The following is a 19,502-nucleotide window of genomic DNA, read 5'->3' as shown; positions in this document are numbered from 1 at the left end:
TCCTTGGTGAACTTTGTGCCTGTGAGGGTGTTGTTGATGATGTTAAATGTCTCTTCTGTCTTGTTTCATTTTGTGATGACAAAGGTGTCATCTACGTAGCGAACCCAGATTTTTGGTTTGATGATTGATTGGTAGGGCTGCTTGTTCTAATCTTTGCATTACCGCTTCTGCTATGAATCCTGATAGTGGAGATCCCATGGGTGGTGCTGTTGGTTTGTTTGTACCGTATATTAAAGAAGTTTCAGAAATGACAGCCAGACTACTGAGACCCCTCGGAATCCTGGTAGCACACAAACCCACCAACACGCAAACAAAAACTAACAAATGTAAAAGACCCAGTACAACCCATGGACAAAACCAATGTCATCTATAAAAATTCCATGCAAGGACTGCCACAAACACTACGTAGGACAAACAGGAAGAAAGTTAGCCATCAGAATACATGAACACAGCTAGCTACAAAAAGACACGATCCCCTCTCCCTCAGCCCTACACACGGATGAAAAAAAAAGCCACCAATTCGACTGGGACAACACATCTACCCTGGGACTGGCTAAGCAAAGACATGCCAGAGAATTCCGAGAGGCCTGGCACTCCAACCACGACGCCATAAACAAGCACATAGATCTAGATGCCCTCTATCAACCCCTCAGAAAACGGACAGGAAATGACATCACCACAAACCCCAGGAACCCCATCCAGGAGAAAGATATAAATAGAAAGCAGGAGACAACAGCTTCGCTTCACTTGGAGGTGGCCACTGATGATGTTACCTAGCCAGGTAACGAAACGTCTGGATATCAAACCTACAGCTCAGCAAGCAAACCTACACCCTTGAAATCGAATATTGTGCCTTTTATTATTTAAGCATCATATTAGCTAAGATCTTTTGAAATTGTGTTTCACATTATTAATGTGAATGGAAATGTTGGTGTGAACTTTCCTCAAGTCTGGAAAAAAAATCATTCATTCTATTCCTTCGCCCAATTTTAAAACTATGCTGCCAGTGTTCCTTGAAGTACACAGACTTCAATTTTATGAACAAATCTGTTATATGGTTCTTTGTTAAAGGTGTTTTCAGAACAAATACATTCTATCATTTAACCTTATCAGTCCATGCCTAATGTCATTGAAGAACTGGCTCCAGTTATTTAACACAAAATAAAAGTGGAAAATCCTAGAAATATTCCAAAAAAAGTAGTAACACTGGACTTGAAATAGGAAATGCCTTTCTTTTCACAGATGCTATCAGACCTAGGTTTCTTGAACACTTTTTATTTCAATTCTCCAGCACCTGCAGAACTTTGCTTTTAACAGCTTCCAACAAATCTGTGCTCTTTCAGTCAATAAGTGAAAGAGGGACAAATCTACCAACTACTGGTTGATTCTAATCAACCCAAAATCAGTGATGAGGAAAATGTTTAGCCATGCATTTGAATTAGAACCTATCATGTCTGGACCAAGTTATTTTTATTCTTTTAAAGTCTGACTTTTTTATGATTTTTTTTTACCCTATCTGACATTTCTACTATTGTACTGCAGTTGTGACATCTTCTATAGTGACAACAGATGTAAAGTACTCAGCCAGTTCCACGAGATGACCTTTTTGGTCCCTAATCAGCTTTGCTCTTCCTTTGGCTGCTCCTACACACCACTGTAACTTTTCCATGTCCTTGATTATCTTATTGGACGACAAGTTGTGAACTGTTTTGAATTGATATGACTTTTTCAACTGATCTGATGTGGAACTTGGCATAAAAGTAATAAGACTGCTATCCATTAATTTTAGGTTGGATTATTGATTTCCCTTTCATGAAAGGAAGTTGCCGCAATTGAAATTAATTCATGTGTGATTTTTTTTTCTCTCCAGAAAAAATGGAAATATTTCTAACAGAAACCTGTAAGGTCAATGGACATTGTCAATGAAATTTTTATCAAGAATGTTAATTACTTGTACTTATTGCAGGACTTGGCCGAGAAACACCAAAAAACATTACAGTTGCTTCGTAAACTACAGACAATTATTTTAGATGATGAGCTGATTCAGTGGAAACGTCGTCAGCAATTAGCAGGGAATGGTGGTCAATCTGAAGGGAGTTTGGATGTGCTGCAGTCATGGTAAGAAAATTTCATACTTCAGTAAAACATGAATCAGGAAGAAAAGATGTTTGAAAATTGTAGAACTATAAAATGTGCTTTTAACTCTTATATTCTGCCTCTACCTATATTGCTAATTTGAATCCCTTAGCCTTGTTGATTTAACCACAGTTTGCCGCAATCAAAACAAAACACCGGGGGAATATGGCTTCAGTTCCCAGACACAACTGTTGTATATGTCCGAGGAGCTTGACAACTTCTGTTGGGTTCACCATTCTGTCCTGGAAAACTCTGCTGTTGTTTTCCTTGAATGTTTATTTCTATTCTGCCCAAGCAGGGAAAATTGGCAATCAACTATTCCCTGTCTGTCACATGAATAAATCTCAGTAAATATATAGGTAATGTCTTGCATACCACTCAACATTTCTGCCTTCTAGCCAAGTCACTTTTGCCCAGGACACAGGCAAGAGAAAAGTGATGTTAAGTTCTGAGCTGGCTTCAGAAGGCCTATCCTACCCTTTTTATAAAGGATAATGGCTGAATAGCAATCAATTGTCTCCCCCTTTTCATTCCTATTTTTGACCTTGCCCTAGCATGAATGTTAACCTGATCTCTGTCGCTCTGTCTTTAAGTTGAGTTCAACTCATGTGGTGTGTTAATAGCAGTCCAACCTTTCAACAGGTTCATTCCTGAAAATTTGGATTCTGCTAGGAGTCTGCTATTGTTTAAGACCCTTGCATAGGAAATTGAACTGAGATCATAGTAAATGAAATCCAACTTCTGTGACCAAGCAAAATTTATTCTGCACAGTACAATACAGGCTTTGGAGAAATCCTAAACACACTTTGCGGTGCTTGCGAGGCATGTCCAGGGAAAGCCATCTGAACAAAGGAAACAGTCCTTCCTTTATACAAAATCTTGACATCATAGTCAGTAATGTCCACAAGACAACCCCCCCCCCTCACTCCCTCACAGTCGCATGCTCCTCAAGACATAATGCAGTGACCACATCACCTCCAGAAACAATGTAATGCAAATCATCCTTTCATGGTCAAATAGTTTTTTATAATTATAGGTTAGTAGTCAAATTCCAACTGTAATGTTCTTATTGATTTTTGATTAGAGATGAAAATATAAATAGCTCTGAATGACAAGGAAGTGGCCATGTAAAATGAATAAAATGAGATAAATGTAATTTCTTACAATCTATCTGTAAGTCAGAGGCATCCCATCCTAGCCTTGGGACATGCAATTTCCTGCAGGTCAGCAGAACAAGTTAACTCTTTAATATCGCAGTGGGAGGTGTATGTATGTCCTCAAGAGTTATAATAGTATGTTGCGACCTATACTCGAACTCACTATTTTAGATCTAATAATGTGGAATGAGGTGGAATAATGATATGATCTTGTCATTAAGAATCCTCTGGGGGTTGCAATCATGCCATGATAGCATTTTGAATTCAATTTGAGGAAGAGTAACCTTGGGTCTCAAACTAATGTCCTTAACTATTGTAGAAGTATGAAGAAAGAGGCTGGGAAAATAGTCTAAGAGGTATGTTGGTGACAAACATTTAAGCAGATATCTCCATGTTAAGCAAAAGTTTACTCTGGTGAGTAAGGACTTGACATGAAAGATGAACTGCCCAGAGTTAACAAAGGCTGTCAAGGAGTGCGTTTAGTTTAAAAATTACGGCATATGAAGTGGCAACACTAAGGAGTACAAGCTTCTACTGATATACGAAAAGAAAGACAGTTGCTAAAGGGATTTTAGGACCCTTGAAGGATGTGACCAGGGAATGTGAACAAGGAAATAACAAATAATTTACTCCAATTTTTTGCATTGGTCTTCACCATAGAGGACATTATAACAATTCTAACAATAACCGATAAGTTTACTCCTAATGGAAGGAAAGTTTTTGTAACATTCTCCATTTGGAATAAAATATTTATTTAAATAGGACTAAAGGCAGATGAATTGCCATCCAAAGGTTTTAAAGAAAGTGGCTGCCGTGAGAGTGGGCTCGTTGGTCCAAATATTCCAAAATTTAGGATGTTCTGGGAAGGTTCCAGCAGATTGGAAAAGTGCTATATGTAATACCCCTGTTCAAAACAAAAGAGACACAGAAAGTAGGAAAATATAGGCCAGTTAGCGTAACATTCTCATTTGGGAAATGCAAGCGTTTGTTATTAAGTAGGAAACAGGACATTTAGTAAAGCTTAATATACTAAAAGAGCAGCATGATTTTACAGGGAAATCTTGTTTGACAACTTTGCTATTTTTCTTGGCGGATATAACAAGCCAAGTTGATAAAGGGATGATGGTGGACAGTGTATTTGGATCTCAAGAAGATATTTTGTATGGTGCCACATAAAAGATTATCGCACAAGATAAGAGGAAATTACTGCAGATACTGGAATCTGTACTGAAAATGACAAATGTTGGAGATTACAGCGGGTCAGACAGTATCCATGGAGAGAGCAAGCTAAAGTTTCAAGTCTAGGTGACTGTTCATTAGAGCTAAAGTGAAGTATGGAGGGGACATTTATGCTGTAGTTGGCGGGGGCGGAGGGGTGTTGTGGGGTTAATGCGTGTAGGGTGCTGGTGGAGAAAAGATGTTGGTAGTTCAGATTAAGTGATCGGAATGTAAGAATGGAAGAACAATGGTGTGTCTCCTACTAGATTTGAAAGGACAGATAGTCCCACTGTGATGGGGGGAGGGGAGATAGAGCATGATAACAATGTGATGAGCTAAAAGAAATGGGACTTCATTCACAATTTGAAAGTGTGGGCAATTTAAAGTATTGTGGATAATGTATGAGCATAAAATAATTGATTAATGCATAGAAGAGAGTCATGACTTATGGGTGTTTTTTGGGTTAGAAAAGTGTAATTGGTGGAGTGCCATGGAGATCAATTCTAGGGCCTCAATTATTTGCTATCCACAGTGACGACTTGAACGGGACACATGCATCCAAGTTTGCTGACCAGCCAAAAAAAGAAGAGTGGGTGTGCTGTGATGAGGACAAAATGATCCTGCGTGGGGGTATAGATGAGTTGACGGAGGGGGCCATAATTTAACAGATTGAGTTTAATATAGGAAAGTGTAAGGTCATGCACTTTGGTAGGAAGAATTAAAAGGCAGACGTTGTTTAAATAGAGAGACACTCCTAAAAAGGTGCAGCGCAGAGGTATCTGTGGTGTTGTGCGTGAAATGTAAAAAGTTAGCATGTAGATATAACAAGTAGTTGAGAAGACAGATTGAATTTTGGACTTTATTGGTAGAGAATTGGAATTTAAAAATAGGGAATGTGTGTTACAACTGTAGAAAGTGATGGTGTGACCACAACTGGAGTATTGAGTGCAGTTTTGGTTCTTACATTCAAGAAAGGAAGTGCTGGCATTGGAGGCTGTTTAAGACAGATTCACAAGGCTGACCTCTTGGATGAAAAGTTAGCTTATCAAGTACTGTTAAATCAGTTAGACCTTTAGAGTTTAGAAAAGCAAAGCATGCAAGATTTTAAGTGCGTTTCACAAGGTAAATGTTGGGAAGGTGTTTCTACTTGTAGGGTAATCGCAAATACCTGGAATGCTCTATCCCGAAGAAAGTTGTGAAGACTACACAGAGTATTTAAAAAGGAGGTAGATTTTTGTGAAATATTGAGGGGGTTTAGGGCTGTGATATGTTGGCATGGAAGAAGAGTTAAAACCTGGAATAGATTTGTTATGAAGTTGTCAGTTGAAGCAAATTTGAGGGCTGAATGGGTATGTTCTTGCATTGCCGAAACAACAAACAGCAGAAACGTATTATTGCTTCAGCAAATCTGCTATGACAACCACATAGTTAAACTTTCCATGAACCTTCTGCGCAGTCATTTGCTGTATAGCTCCATGAAATGTTTGTAGAGTGCACTCTGCAAGATCTCATCACTCTTAAAGATGAGTTTGAATCTCTCAGTCCTGGAGGACATCTGCACTGCGATGTCTCCTATTCCTGTCATTACTGTGCACCTACTGTCAATCATGAATTCTGTGACTTGAGTATGACCACTTCCAGTAATGTGCAATCCACAATGCCTTTAGCACCCCAACCCTATTATAATACCAACTGTTCATCCAGTGCAGAAATCTCATCTTCAGCACCCTCTGTGCAAGTGCTTGTTGAGGAATACTATGATACGACCCAAGATGTTTAAGCAGCTTGTATCAGTCTAATATAAAGCAGTCATACAATTATATCCTTACAGGTCAAACCACCTTGTGCTGTGCAATTCATTTTAAAATCAGTATTACTAACATCTTGAGATGGTAATTTTCAGGCTATTTAAAAATGGGAAAGTATGCAAGCTATCATTGGAAGTAGGTGTTTTACAATCTTCATAGTATTTAAGATGGTGACTGTAGTGTGTATTAATCAATCCAAAGCCACTTTTAGAAACTTGTTGAATGTCAAAAAATAACTTAGCAAAAGTAATAAGTATGTTGAAATGTTATTATATGCTTCTTTGCATCTAGAATTGTTGAACAGTGATGGGTCATTTTTAGAATATCACTGTACAGTACTGCTCATTGTGAAATTTCTTTACACTTGTAGGTGTGAGAAGTTAGCAGAGACAATATGGCAGAACCGTCAGCAGATCAGGCGAGCTGAACACCAAAGGCAGCAGCTACCCATCCCAGGTCCAGTGGAGGAGTTACTTACAGAACTCAATGCAACAATTACAGATGTAATATCTGCACTAGTCACAAGGTCAGCAACTTTATTGGAGTTGCATGTAACAATTAATTCTAAACCCTCCAGAAATATACTTGTAAGCAAAAGAAACTTCACCCGTAAGATAAATTAAAATTGAGCAGTCGTCTTAAACCTGAATTTTGACATAACCATTTGTGTTGAAAGAAATCTGTTTCAAAGCTAGATATTGTCAGTACTTTTTTTAATATAACAATTTTAGGACCCCATGCTATTCTTTGTCATAAGCTATTTTATATGATTAGATTTATAGATGATTATATAATTGTAATGTACTTAAATATAGTATCTGACTAAGTCAAGTTGTACTAAATTTAGTTTTACATCTTTTATTATATACAGCACCTTTATAATTGAGAAGCAACCCCCTCAGGTTTTAAAGACTCAAACCAAGTTTGCAGCTACAGTACGCTTATTAGTAGGAGGAAAGCTTAATGTTCATATGAACCCACCCCAAGTGAAAGCAACAATCATCAGTGAACAACAGGCCAAGGCTCTTCTGAAAAATGAGAATACTAGAAAGTAAGGCAACTACTAGCATATTCCATTTTCTCTTTGACAAAACATTGACCACAGTCACAGACCATTAAGCAGTGTTCTTACATACAGCATTTTGTCCATTTTTTTTAACCTCTCAATGATCCAGGCTGGCTGTATAATTATGTCTGCTTGGTATCATTCCATAAAAGGCACTGTGCAGTGCAACACAACACTGATCTCCTGCATTTTTTTTTTAGTTATAGCTATTTGAAAAGTATTTTTAACCCATTTATGTCTCTGGCAGTGACAGCAGTGGTGAAATATTAAACAACTGTTGTGTTATGGAGTACCATCAAGCAACAGGAACCTTAAGTGCCAACTTTAGAAACATGGTAAGCAAAGCATTCAGTACGTATAATGTAGCTCCCTTTACAGTGCTTTTGGACAATATGGGTTGGGAGCTACTTAACTGCATTATACTATCGGGTCTCTCTCCAAGCACCACACAACCTGACATTGATCACGTGCCATGTTTTTGCTCAGAAGGCATTCCTAAAGACAAGTCTTGAGGACCTGACATAAAAACTATGGCCTTAATTCTGATCAAGCGACACTAGAAGAGTATGAGGGACAAGGCAGAGAGTTGGGATAAAAGGTTCGTTTTCAGAATGGCAGCCAGTGACGAGCGGTGTCCCGCAGGGTTCAGTGTTGGGGCCACAGCTGTTCACATTATATATTAATGATCTGGATGAAGGGACTGGGGGCATTCTAGCGAAGTTTGCCGATGATACGAAGATAGGTGGACAGGCAGGTAGTACTGAGGAAGTGGGGAGGCTGCAGAAGGATCGAGACAGTTTGGGAGAGTGGTCCAGGAAATGGCTGATGGAATTCAACGTGAACAAATGTGAGGTCTTACACTTTGGCAAAAAGAATAAAAGCACAGACTACTTTCTAAACAGTGAGAAAATTCGTAAAGCCAAAGTACAAAGGGATCTGGGAGTACTAGTCGAGGATTCTCTAAAGGTCAACATGCAGGTTGAGTCTGTGATTAAGAAAGCGAATGCGATGCTGTCACTTATCTCAAGAGGGTTGGAATATAAAAGCACCGTTGTGCTACTGAGACTTTATAAAGCTCTGGTTAGGCCCCATTTGGAGTACTGTGTCCAGTTTTGGTCCCCACATCTCAGGAAGGACATACTGGCACTGGAACATGTCCAGCGGAGATTCACACAGATGATCCCTGGAATGGTAGGCCTAACATATGAGGAACGGCTGAGGATCTTGGGATTGTATTCATTGGAGTTTAGAAGATTAAGGGGAGACTTAATAGAGACGTACAAAATAATACATGGCTTGGAAAGGGTGGATGCTAGGAAATTGTTTCCGTTAGGTGAGGAGACTAGGACCCGTGGACACAGCCTTAGAATTAGAGGGGGTAAATTCAGAACAGAAATGCAGAGACATTTCTTCAGCCAGAGAGTGGCGGGCCTGTGGAATTCATTGCCGCAGAGTGCAGTGGAGGCCGGGACGCTAAATGTCTTCAAGGCAGAGATTGATAGATTCTTGTTGTCTCGGGGAATTAAGGGCTACGGGGAGAATGCGGGTAAGTTGAGTTGAAGTGCCCAGCAGCCATGATCGAATGGCGGAGTGGACTCGATAGGCCAAATGGCCTTACTTCCACTCCTATGTCTTATGGTCTTGTGGTCTAAGTTGGATTGGGAGGATGCATTAAAGGGTTTGATGGTAGATGGGCAATGGCTACTTATTTTGGACGACCAAGAAACTGATAAAAAGAGAAGCTAACAAAATGACAAAAAAGCAGAGCATAAAAGCTGCTATCGGTATGTGAAAAGAAAGGATTAGCAAAATAAATGTGGCCCATTACAAGTAGGAACAGAGAATGTAAAGGGAAGATCAGGGAAATGCCAGAGAAACTAAACAGTTACTTTGCATCGGTCCTCACAGAGAAGATAAACAGAATCTGAGGTACGAGAAGCCTTTAAGGGCTTTGTGTAATTGATGAGATAAAATAAGTTGGCAATAATAAAAAAGGTAGTTCTTGAAAAATTTGTTCGATTGTCTGTTGATGTATTTCCTGCACAGGTAACTTTAATGCCAAAGTGTTGAAGGAAATAGTGGTCAATATAGTTCTCTTTCGTGATTCTATAGAATCTGGAAATATTTCTGGTGATTGGAAAGTAGTAAGTATGACTCCACTATTTAAGAACGGAGGATAGCAGTGAACTACAGAGCTGTTAGCTTGACGTTGGAATCTAAAATGAAGGAGGTAACTACTAAACACTTTGAAAAGAATGGCAAATTTGGTAGATTCAACACGGAAGGAAAATAATGTTTGACAGAAGTATTTTGAGTACTGTACTTATGGTATAGAAAAAGGAAAATCTTTGAGTGTGATATATTTGGATTTTCAGAAGACTTTTGATAAGATCCCACACAGGAGCTTAAGTAAAATTAAGTAACTAATTGTACTAGTCTGGGTTGAGATTTGCTTATGAGACAAAAGGCATAGAATGCGAATAAATGTATCATTTTTCAGCTGGCAGGCTGTTACTGGTGCGGTACTGCAACATGCAGTACCAAGTTCATAACTGTTTATGATTTGGATGTTGGGACCAATTTTAATATTTGCTAATATTGTCAGAATGGGTGGGAATGAGGGTGTAAAAAGTCTTCAAGAGGACTTGAACAGGTTACGTGAGCATGACAAATGCAATATAATGTGATAAATGAATGTGAAGTTATTCATTTGTATGGAAAGAACACAAAGCCAGAATATTTCTGAAGTTGTAAGAAGTTAGCATGTATGACTATATACAGGAACCTGTTTGTCCTTTTCCATCAGTCACTAAAGCTAGCATGCAAGCAAGCAGTTAGGAAGGCACATGGTATGTTGGCATTCATTTCAAAGGGATTTGAGCACAGAAGCAAAGATCTCTTGCTGTATTAGTATAGAGCCTTGGTAAGACCTCATCTGGTGTATTTTGTATAGTTTATCCTCCTTGTCTCTAGCTGTCGAGGGAATGTCGTGGGGGTTCACCAAATTAATCTCTGGGATGGCGGATTTTTTATATGATTAGAGGAACAGTTTTAGTATTCTCTAGAACTTTGAAGAATGAGACGTTGCAGGGTTCTAGGAATGTTTCTGGTTAAAATGCATTTCTGTCAAATTCACAAAAATGTTTATTAAACAAATTGTAATTTTTCTCTGATATGTAAAAGGTTCTTAAGCCAGCTATCTCTATGGTAAAATTTTCAAAATGTTTCTGGTACTACTTCGCACAGAGCTTAGTGGGTTAAAGTGCTGCAAGTGCACACTTAAGTCATTTTGAGCAGGAGCTTCAGGGTTGATCCTGGACAGTGCATGTCTTTTTGGAACTCTCAAAATTCTTACAGGACAGCAGTGTGGATAGAGGAAGGACCTAATCTTAGGATAAAGGTTGGTAAATGTTTGGAATTCCCTACCCTACAGGACTTTGGAAGCTGAATCATTGAACAAGTTCAAGACAGAAATTGATAGATTTCTGGAGGCTATTGATGTTAAAAGATATGAAGTTACTGCGGACAAGTAGCTTTGATCAGCCATGATCCAGAATAGCAAAGTATGCTCGATGGACTGATTGGCCAATTGGCCTACTCCTGTTCTTGTGTTATAAGACATCTGGGTTGCACAGTTGCCAACATGCCTGATTTCACTTTTGTTTGAAGAGACTACAAACGGGAAGAGGTATGGATGAAAAGCGGTTGGCAGATTAAGGGAGAAAATTGCTGGGAGAAACGTTTTTGAAAGTGGAATCTTGTTGGAAAGAAAGTTATGACAAAAACTTTGTATTCACTTAAGTGGGTAGAGAATTTTGACTTATGATAGTAAGTGTTATGACTGTTTTGTGCTTTTGGAATATGTTCATGATCATCATTTGGTAACATTAACTGACTAAAATAAACATGTATAACACCAATTAATTAATAACTTGGGCGATTGTCAGTAATTGCAGGGTTCTAGGAATGTTTCTGGTTAAAATGCATTTCTGTCAAATTCACAAAAATGTTTATTAAACAAATTGTAATTTTTCTCTGATATGTAAAAGGTTCTTAAGCCAGCTATCTCTACAGTAAAATTTTCAAAATGTTTCTGGTACTACTTCGCACAGAGCTTAGTGGGTTAAAGTGCTGCAAGTGCACACTAAGTCATTTTGAGCAGGAGCTTCAGGGTTGATCCTGGACAGTGCATGTCTCATTCAGGCAACCACTGAGCATGTCACAGTATTTTTAAATTAGGGAAAGAAAAAGTCAACCGTTTTCCACTCCCAATTCCCAATGCATTGACTATATTAGAAGAAAGTTTGCGTGATCTTATGGTAAGGACAGGATTGATCTGACCAAAACTATTGCTGCTTATCTCAGCTTGTAGTACTTGCTGTCCAGATCAAATGTGCAATTTGGCTTTATTATAAGGCTCTGGTGTTCAAGGAGCTTTCATAATATGCTCCTTTTCAGGAGAAATGATAGGTGCTAAACTGTCTAATGAGCATTTTCATTGCTGTCCTTGTATTAAGGTTTTTCTAATCATAAAGCATTTTTGTATTGGAAAACAGAACCCTATCAAATATGCTGACTTGTACAGAAGACTATTTATTATAGAAGCTTAGATTTGAAGTTTTTACAAATAAATTTGTTCTACTAAAATTATTGCTAACCTTAAAGTGTAAAATATTGATTCCATTTAGAATTTGATTGAACTTTGCTTTTTTTGTAGTCTCTTAAACGAATCAAGCGTTCTGATCGGCGTGGAGCAGAATCAGTCACAGAAGAGAAATTCACAATTCTTTTTGAATCACAGTTCAGTGTTGGTGGAAATGAATTAGTGTTTCAGGTTAAGGTATGCTGTTTGCACAATTAAGAGGTTTGAAATGTGTAACTTATTATTTGTCATTGAGCACATGTAATTTTAACATAATTATTTTCTGTCTTACAGACTTTATCACTTCCAGTGGTAGTAATCGTTCATGGCAGCCAAGACAACAATGCAACTGCCACGGTACTTTGGGATAATGCATTTGCAGAACCAGTAAGTTGCAAGTCATTCATTTTGTGTTCAATATGAAATTTAAATCTGTATGCAGGCTTGTAATTTAAATAGCATTTCAGAAAATATGAACTAGACTATAGTAAAACTATATATATGTAAAATGTGTCAAATCCCCACAAATGAAATGGTAAATATAGACAATGATTGTCAGAATATGCGTAGCCAGATGTTAAAAGATAGAACATGAGATATGCTTACAAGCTCTATTTACAGAGATGCATGTGCACCTCCAAACCAACAAGTATAGGCATTTTTAGCCATAGGTGAGTCCTCAATTTATGTCCACCCACTAACTACGTATAACTATTGGTATTTAAGCTTTTGTAAAATCCAGCATGGGAATGCTGTTTACTTCAAAATACTGCGCTCACATTTATGTTTCATTTCTAGATCTTTTGAAGACCAATTTGAGACTTTGTTTTGAACATCTTTTGTTATTTTAGTATGTCAAGTTTCCTATTGGTTGAAGCTATCATGTGAGCTACCATGTCACTGAAATGCTTGATGAAATAAAGACAGTGTACCAATTTTGAAAGCTATATCTTGATTTGTGACACCCATGGTTCTGAAACTGCCTTCTAGTTAATTATTTTTCAATACTTGCAGCTAGAATGGTTTAACAGCAAAGGCAGCTCTCACTATTTATTAATAATTGGCTTAGTAATTTTTTTGATAAAACATTTATACTGCTTTCATATTTTTGCTCCAATCTTGTTCAATTTTTAAAAAAGTTGTAAGTTTGAATCTTTATTTCATCTTTTAGTCACTTAGATGCAATTTTAGTAAAATATTAGTCATTTTGACATGGTAGTCAGGTACATCCATTGAGTGATACAGCAATGATAAAATCGAGAAGTTACAGCTTGTATTGTAAAATGCCCTTCACTGGCTTACTACTGTGTCATTAGTAATATTTTTGAAGTAACCTGTTTGCCTGAGCTGACCCTCAGTCAGCATACTGCACCACGGGCTGCTTGATTTTCCTGTTATATGTCATATTTGAATATGTATCAGTTGGTTATCTACTGCTCCATGTTGAAGTGTCTGAACTTTTATTGGGTAATAATTAAAAAATTAAACTGATTGAGATATTTTGAAGTTCACACTACTTTTGTGTTTTCAATTTCAGGGTCGGGTACCGTTTGTAGTTCCTGACAAAGTACTCTGGCCACAGTTATGTGAAGCTCTCAACATGAAGTTCAAAGCAGAGGTTCAAAGTAACAGAGGATTGTCAGAAGAAAATCTTGTTTTCTTAGCTCAGAAAGCATTCAGTAGTTCAGCCATACATGCAGATGATTACAGTAATATGACCATCTCCTGGTCCCAGTTTAATAGGGTAAGATACTATTTTAGTATCCAACTGGGGAAAAGCTGTTTTACAATTTTGTTGTGTGCTGGAAAATTTGAAGAAAACTTGCCAAAGTTGATACATAGCTCCAGAAAAGCTGACAATCAAGAACTAGAGCTAATATAGGCCTAACAACTGTAGTTATACCAAAATGTAATAGAACAGATGCTTCAGAGTAGCATTTGTATTCAGCACGTTGAGTGGAAAACAATCACAAGGATTGCAGTGTCATTCTGAATGATATGCTGAGACATTGTAGATATTTATTGGTACTTTGTATGTTGTGGACTTTTGGTTGGCTAAAATATTTCCACTTGTCAGTGTAACAAATACATAAGTGGTAAATTAAAACACCTTTTCACAATATCACGCATGCACTCTTCTCTTCTATCTATGGTCATTAAATGCTGGCAATTTATCTTCATCCTTGAATTTCACCATGACTTATTTCAATTCAGGGTTATATACTTTTTGCCGAGGTGATTTCATGGTGATAGCCAATGTTTATCTCTCAATTAACATCACTAAAGCAATCCATCTTACTGTTATCACGCTGCTGATAGTAGGAAATTTAAGCACAGCATCAAAAGTTGTGATGCTTCATTAGTGCTTGATTGGCTTCCAATATCCGGAATGTTAATAGCATTGATGGCTGTGTGAAAAGTTGACATTTGGAATGGACTATTTTTCCATAGTTCTTGCTGCCTGTAATAAAAGAATTGTGGAGAAGATCCAGTACCTGCAATTACTTGGTCACAAGTAATCTTAACTGTATGTTGAATGGCTCATGAGAATATCTGGTAGATTTGAGAATAGTTGAAAGTGTCAGCTTAGTGTTTTAACGTTTAGATTTTATTTTGCTGATGCCATTAAACTGTGCTGAAATTGCCTAATACTCATTTCCTTTCTGAAGATGAAGGAATAAACATAGTGAATAAAATCAGGGTGAAAATATCTTAGTAATAACTTCTAAAGCTTCATTTATTTTGTCATATAAGTACATGTGGCATTTGAAATTTTCCTTTTCTTAAAGGAAAGTTTGCCAGGTAGAAATTTCACATTCTGGCAATGGTTTGATGGAGTCATGGAGCTGACAAAAAAGCATCTAAAGCCTCACTGGAATGATGGGTAATGTATTCTCCTTTCATTGTCTACAAAAATATATTTTACAAATATGTTTTTGTCATGTTACTGCATTTAAATACTGTGCCAACAATTTGAAGTAGTACAAGCCATTTTATAGTAGTAAGATTTTAAAGATTTATTTTTAATTAGATGACTTCTAGCCCGACACTGCAGTCGTTAGAAAAGACCCCTCCTAAAAGCTCACTTGTTTAGAACAATATGTAGCTTCCTTTGCAGATCTAATTTCTCTAATTCAATCTCCTATATCTGTTAAATTAGTTAATCTCAGGAGAAAAATTGACTCTGGATTAGTCTCAATCTTTGGAGATGGCTAAATCAACCTTGGTTCCTTTTCCAAATTGTCATATTATCCCTGCACAGGATCCACGTGACACGATGCTTAAGAATGAAGTGCTTCCGTGTATTTTGTATCTGAATGTAATTGAAGAATTACTAAATTGGGCAAAGTTCCCGAGGGCACCATGTTCCTGCAGGAACCAATATTATCAGCAAGATGAGCAGAATAGTGTTTGAATACTATGTTTTGTGACATAAACCCTATTTTGTTCAAAATGTATATAAACTGTAGTAATTTGAATGCATATCTGTACTTCATGCAGGGCAATTTTGGGCTTTGTAAACAAGCAGCAGGCACAGGACATGCTGCTTTCCAAGCCAAATGGAACCTTCCTGCTGCGATTCAGTGACTCTGAAATTGGAGGGATTACAATAGCTTGGGGAGCAGATAATCCCAACAAAGCAGGTGTGGCCGTTAAAAAAAAAATCGCCTTCTTATTTCTGACTGTGGCAACTATCACAGCATCTATGGTTAAGAAAATTCCTTAACTACTCTTGGATACGTAATTGTACAAAGATTCTGTATTTAAGGGGGAAAATGCCTACCACGTTGTAATCTTTGATCACCACATAGTATGGTGCCATTGAAAGATCTATGATTACTGCAGCAGCTTTCTCAAAACTATCTGTGTTTAGCTCTGAAACATTTAAACGGCATAAATTTGTTTCAGTTTGGTCCTCATATAAATGTATTGCTTATAAATTACATTGTTTGTACTTTTTGTAAACATACTTCTGTTTTCCTGCTATACTGTACATTAGCTATTAAAGCTAATATTAAAACTATGTATTTTATAGGAGAAAGAATGGTTTGGAATCTCATGCCATACACAACCAAAGATTTTTCAATTCGATCACTGGCAGATCGTATCAGCGATCTCAATCATTTGCTGTACTTGTATCCTGACAGACCCAAAGATGATGTGTTCTCCAAATACTATACGCCACCATTATGTAAGTGTCATTTGATTTGGTCTTATTACTTATTTCTTATGCTGTTTGTTTTAAGTCACAACTTTTTAATCTAATATTGATGTCTTGAATTCAAAATATTGTATGGCACATAAGTATTTCAGCTTATTTTGAAAATTAGTTAGTTTAGTAGTACATGCCTTCCTTTTTTCAGAAGAACTGTCCTGTTTTGACCATAAATAATTAAATCCAATTTGTCTATTAAATCTACATACAAATTAATGATAGAGTTTACTACTTTTGATATAGTACTTTAGTTATGTGACTAACCAAGCGGAACACTATATAATAAACATGTTAGTATAGTCACAAACTTATGGAGGCTTGAGCCTGTGTGTTCAATATTTGTCAGTTTGTTGGGCTAACCAGGCAATTACACATGGGCGCTGGGGAGGGAGAGAAAACAGGATGAATCATTCAGCATCATGCTTGATTTCTCACTAGCGACTGTTGATCAAGTTTCACCAGTTGATGCCTATAAGCAGATCATCTCCATGCTTCTTAGCCATGTGATATAAAGGGAAATGATGTATATCAAATAACATAGTTCATGCAAAATGAAAATACTTCACAAAGTCTTTCATTGTGCACTTTACTGGAAATGTAATTGTTCCAATCGGTTAACATTAAAGGTGAATCATTAATGCATCTTGATTCTGCAACACTGATTTACTTCAGCTGTCTTAATTCTAGAAATTATTAAAATCTGTTAATTATTTAATATTGTAATAAAGTTAATTTTCTATTTTTTTTTCTCAACTAGCAAAAGCAATAGATGGGTATGTAAAACCACAGATCAAACAGGTAGTTCCAGAGTAAGTACTTTGTGGTGACATTTTATTTTAATTTATTTTTTACAAAAGTTTTAATTTTATTCTCTAATAAACACACACTGTCTAGGATAATGGTGGATTCAGACAGGCTCCTATGCATCAACTGTTATTCTGAAATTGTTTGTGTTCAAATATATTTTTACACTATGGAGATGCTGGTGTTGGACTGGGGTGTACAAAGTTAAAAATTTCACAGCACCAGGTTATAGTCCTACAGGTTTAGTTGGAAGCACTAGCTTTTAGAGCGCTGCAACCACCTAATGAAGGAGCAGCGCTCCGAAAGCTAATGCTTCCAATTAAATCTGTTGGACCATAACCTGCTGTTGTGTGATTTTTAGCTTTATATTTTCACAGGTGAAGTGAGCAAAAGATAAACTAATCATGGGTTACTTAGTAAATCTGCATCAGAAAATCATGTCTTGAGATTGGAACTTGCCGTAGTAATCTTTTAATTGCTGCATTACTTAGTTGATTCAGTTAGAGTTTACTACTTCATCTGTTTGTTAATCCTACTTCTAATTGTGTACTCATATATCAAGAGTTTATAATGTGTGGTAAGCTACTAAGGAAAGGAAACAATGATTGTTTTCCTTTTCATTTAATGAGATAGTAAAAGGAGAAAATCTTTAGCCGTTTTAGAGATCATCCTACCACTAATCATGATATCATGTTCATTCCAGTTTGCAATTTAGCTGGTAATGTGGCATGGATTTTCAGAGTATTAAAAAAAATACAGTAGAAAAATATGTACAAGGACTAGAATATCAGCATACATTTGTTAACACAAAAATGTCTCTGGAGAGAGTAATTTTGATTGTCTGTAATGTGGGATCTTTGCTATGGCATTCCCAATACTTCCCTCAGTAAGGAACCTTGCCATTGTAGTATGAAGATGATGATTGGTATGCTTATCTTTTATTGGTCAGTGCTTTAAGTATCGTGGCTGTACAGGACATTGGTTAGGCCACTTCTGGAATACTGTGTTCTGGTCTCCATGCTATAGGGAGGATGGTGTGAAACTTGAAAAGGTTCAGAAAAGAATTACAAGGATGTTGCCAGGATTGGAGGGTTTGAGCTATTGGGAGAGGCTGAATAGGCTAGGGCTATTTTCCCTGGAGCATTAGAGGCTAAGGGGTGACCGTATGGAGGTTTATAAAATCATGAGGGGCATGAATAGGATAAATAGACAAAGTCTTTTCCCCAGAGTAGGGGAGTACAAAACTAGAGGGCATCAGTTTAAGGTGAGGTGGGGGTGAAGATTTAAAAAGGACTTAAGGGGCAACTTTTTGTTGGAGAGGGTGGTGCGTGTACGGAATGAGCTGCCAAGGGAAGTGGTGGAGGCTGGTACAATTACAACATTTAAGAGGCATCTGGATGGGTATATGAATAGGAAGGGTTCGGAGGGATATGGGCCAAATGCTGGCAAATGAACTAGATTAAGTTAGGATATCTGCTCAGCATGAACAAGTTGGACCAAAGGGTCTGTTTTCACACTGTACATCTATAACTCTAGCATCTCTGTCCTTGATAAGTAGATTATCAGAATTTAAGATGCTATGCCATTAGGTTGTGTGGAATTATATTGTTGCATCTGTATTGGAATGTCAGCAATTATCTTGTGTACATTTGCTTTTTAAAAAAACTGCTATGCTGTGCTTAGAGTTGAACTGTTTCTGTTTACAGATTTGCTACAGCATCATCTGATGCTACATCATCGAGCAGTACTTATATGGAGCAAGCAGCATCACCTGCAGTTTGTCCCCCACCTCAGTATCCCCTTTATTCACAAAAGTAAGAATTTTGTTTCACTTGTTAGTTATTTTGTTTTAGTGGCTTTTTAGTATAATTATTTCCCTCAATAGAGCAAGAAATGTTTTTTATGAACAGATCTTTTCCTTCTATGGTCCAATTGATGGATCTTTTACAATACTCCAAACAAGCCACACTATTCCAAGGCTATGCCTTCCTTAATCCTCTACTCAAGTCTATAACATTTCTCCTTCCTTCTCTCATGCTTTCTTTGACTCTGTCATAAAATCTTAACATCTAATTTTATGACTCTATTTCCACTTGACCTGCATTCCATCCCCAAGTTTAGCTACTGTCTTGGGCGTGATAAATGCTTATAACCATGGTGGCTTATTTTTGATCCTGAGATAAATTCACCCAGGTTACGTTTACAACATTGCTCTTCTCTAACCACTTCAATTTATGTGCTGCTGAAACCCTTCCTCTCCCTCTCTCTCTCACCCCCCCCCCCCCCCCCCCCCCCCCCCACCTCCCCCCTTTAGGAAGCTCCAACAATTGTACCTCTCTAACGAAATGGTTTTTAACCTGCGTGGCTTATCTGTTTGCCTAATTACTCTACTGTAAAACATCTTGGGATGTGTTTCTACTTCTAATAAGCACTTAATGTATATTGTTGACAAACT

The 19,502-nt window shown here is 37.4% G+C and overlaps 1 protein-coding gene across 10 annotated transcripts in view; it reads left to right on the top strand.

The window, feature by feature from the left end:
- The window catches only part of LOC140465766 (signal transducer and activator of transcription 5B-like), a 133,380-nt gene that overhangs the window by 107,892 nt on the left and 5,986 nt on the right, over window positions 1-19,502 (top strand). For all 10 annotated transcript variants that reach the window (XM_072561509.1, XM_072561503.1, XM_072561507.1 and 7 more), the window contains 12 exons: window positions 1,967-2,118; window positions 6,690-6,845; window positions 7,191-7,370; window positions 7,633-7,720; window positions 12,103-12,225; window positions 12,322-12,414; window positions 13,565-13,771; window positions 14,817-14,911; window positions 15,529-15,671; window positions 16,064-16,219; window positions 17,001-17,052; window positions 18,754-18,861. In XM_072561509.1, the coding sequence (XP_072417610.1) occupies window positions 1,967-2,118; window positions 6,690-6,845; window positions 7,191-7,370; window positions 7,633-7,720; window positions 12,103-12,225; window positions 12,322-12,414; window positions 13,565-13,771; window positions 14,817-14,911; window positions 15,529-15,671; window positions 16,064-16,219; window positions 17,001-17,052; window positions 18,754-18,861 (1,553 nt within the window). The remainder of the gene's footprint in view (window positions 1-1,966; window positions 2,119-6,689; window positions 6,846-7,190; window positions 7,371-7,632; window positions 7,721-12,102; window positions 12,226-12,321; window positions 12,415-13,564; window positions 13,772-14,816; window positions 14,912-15,528; window positions 15,672-16,063; window positions 16,220-17,000; window positions 17,053-18,753; window positions 18,862-19,502) is intronic.

This window comes from Chiloscyllium punctatum, chromosome 42, assembly GCF_047496795.1.
Source record: "Chiloscyllium punctatum isolate Juve2018m chromosome 42, sChiPun1.3, whole genome shotgun sequence".
Taxonomy (NCBI): domain Eukaryota; kingdom Metazoa; phylum Chordata; class Chondrichthyes; order Orectolobiformes; family Hemiscylliidae; genus Chiloscyllium; species Chiloscyllium punctatum.
Note: the sequence above shows the minus strand (reverse complement) of the source record. Positions and strands in the feature narration are given on the sequence as shown.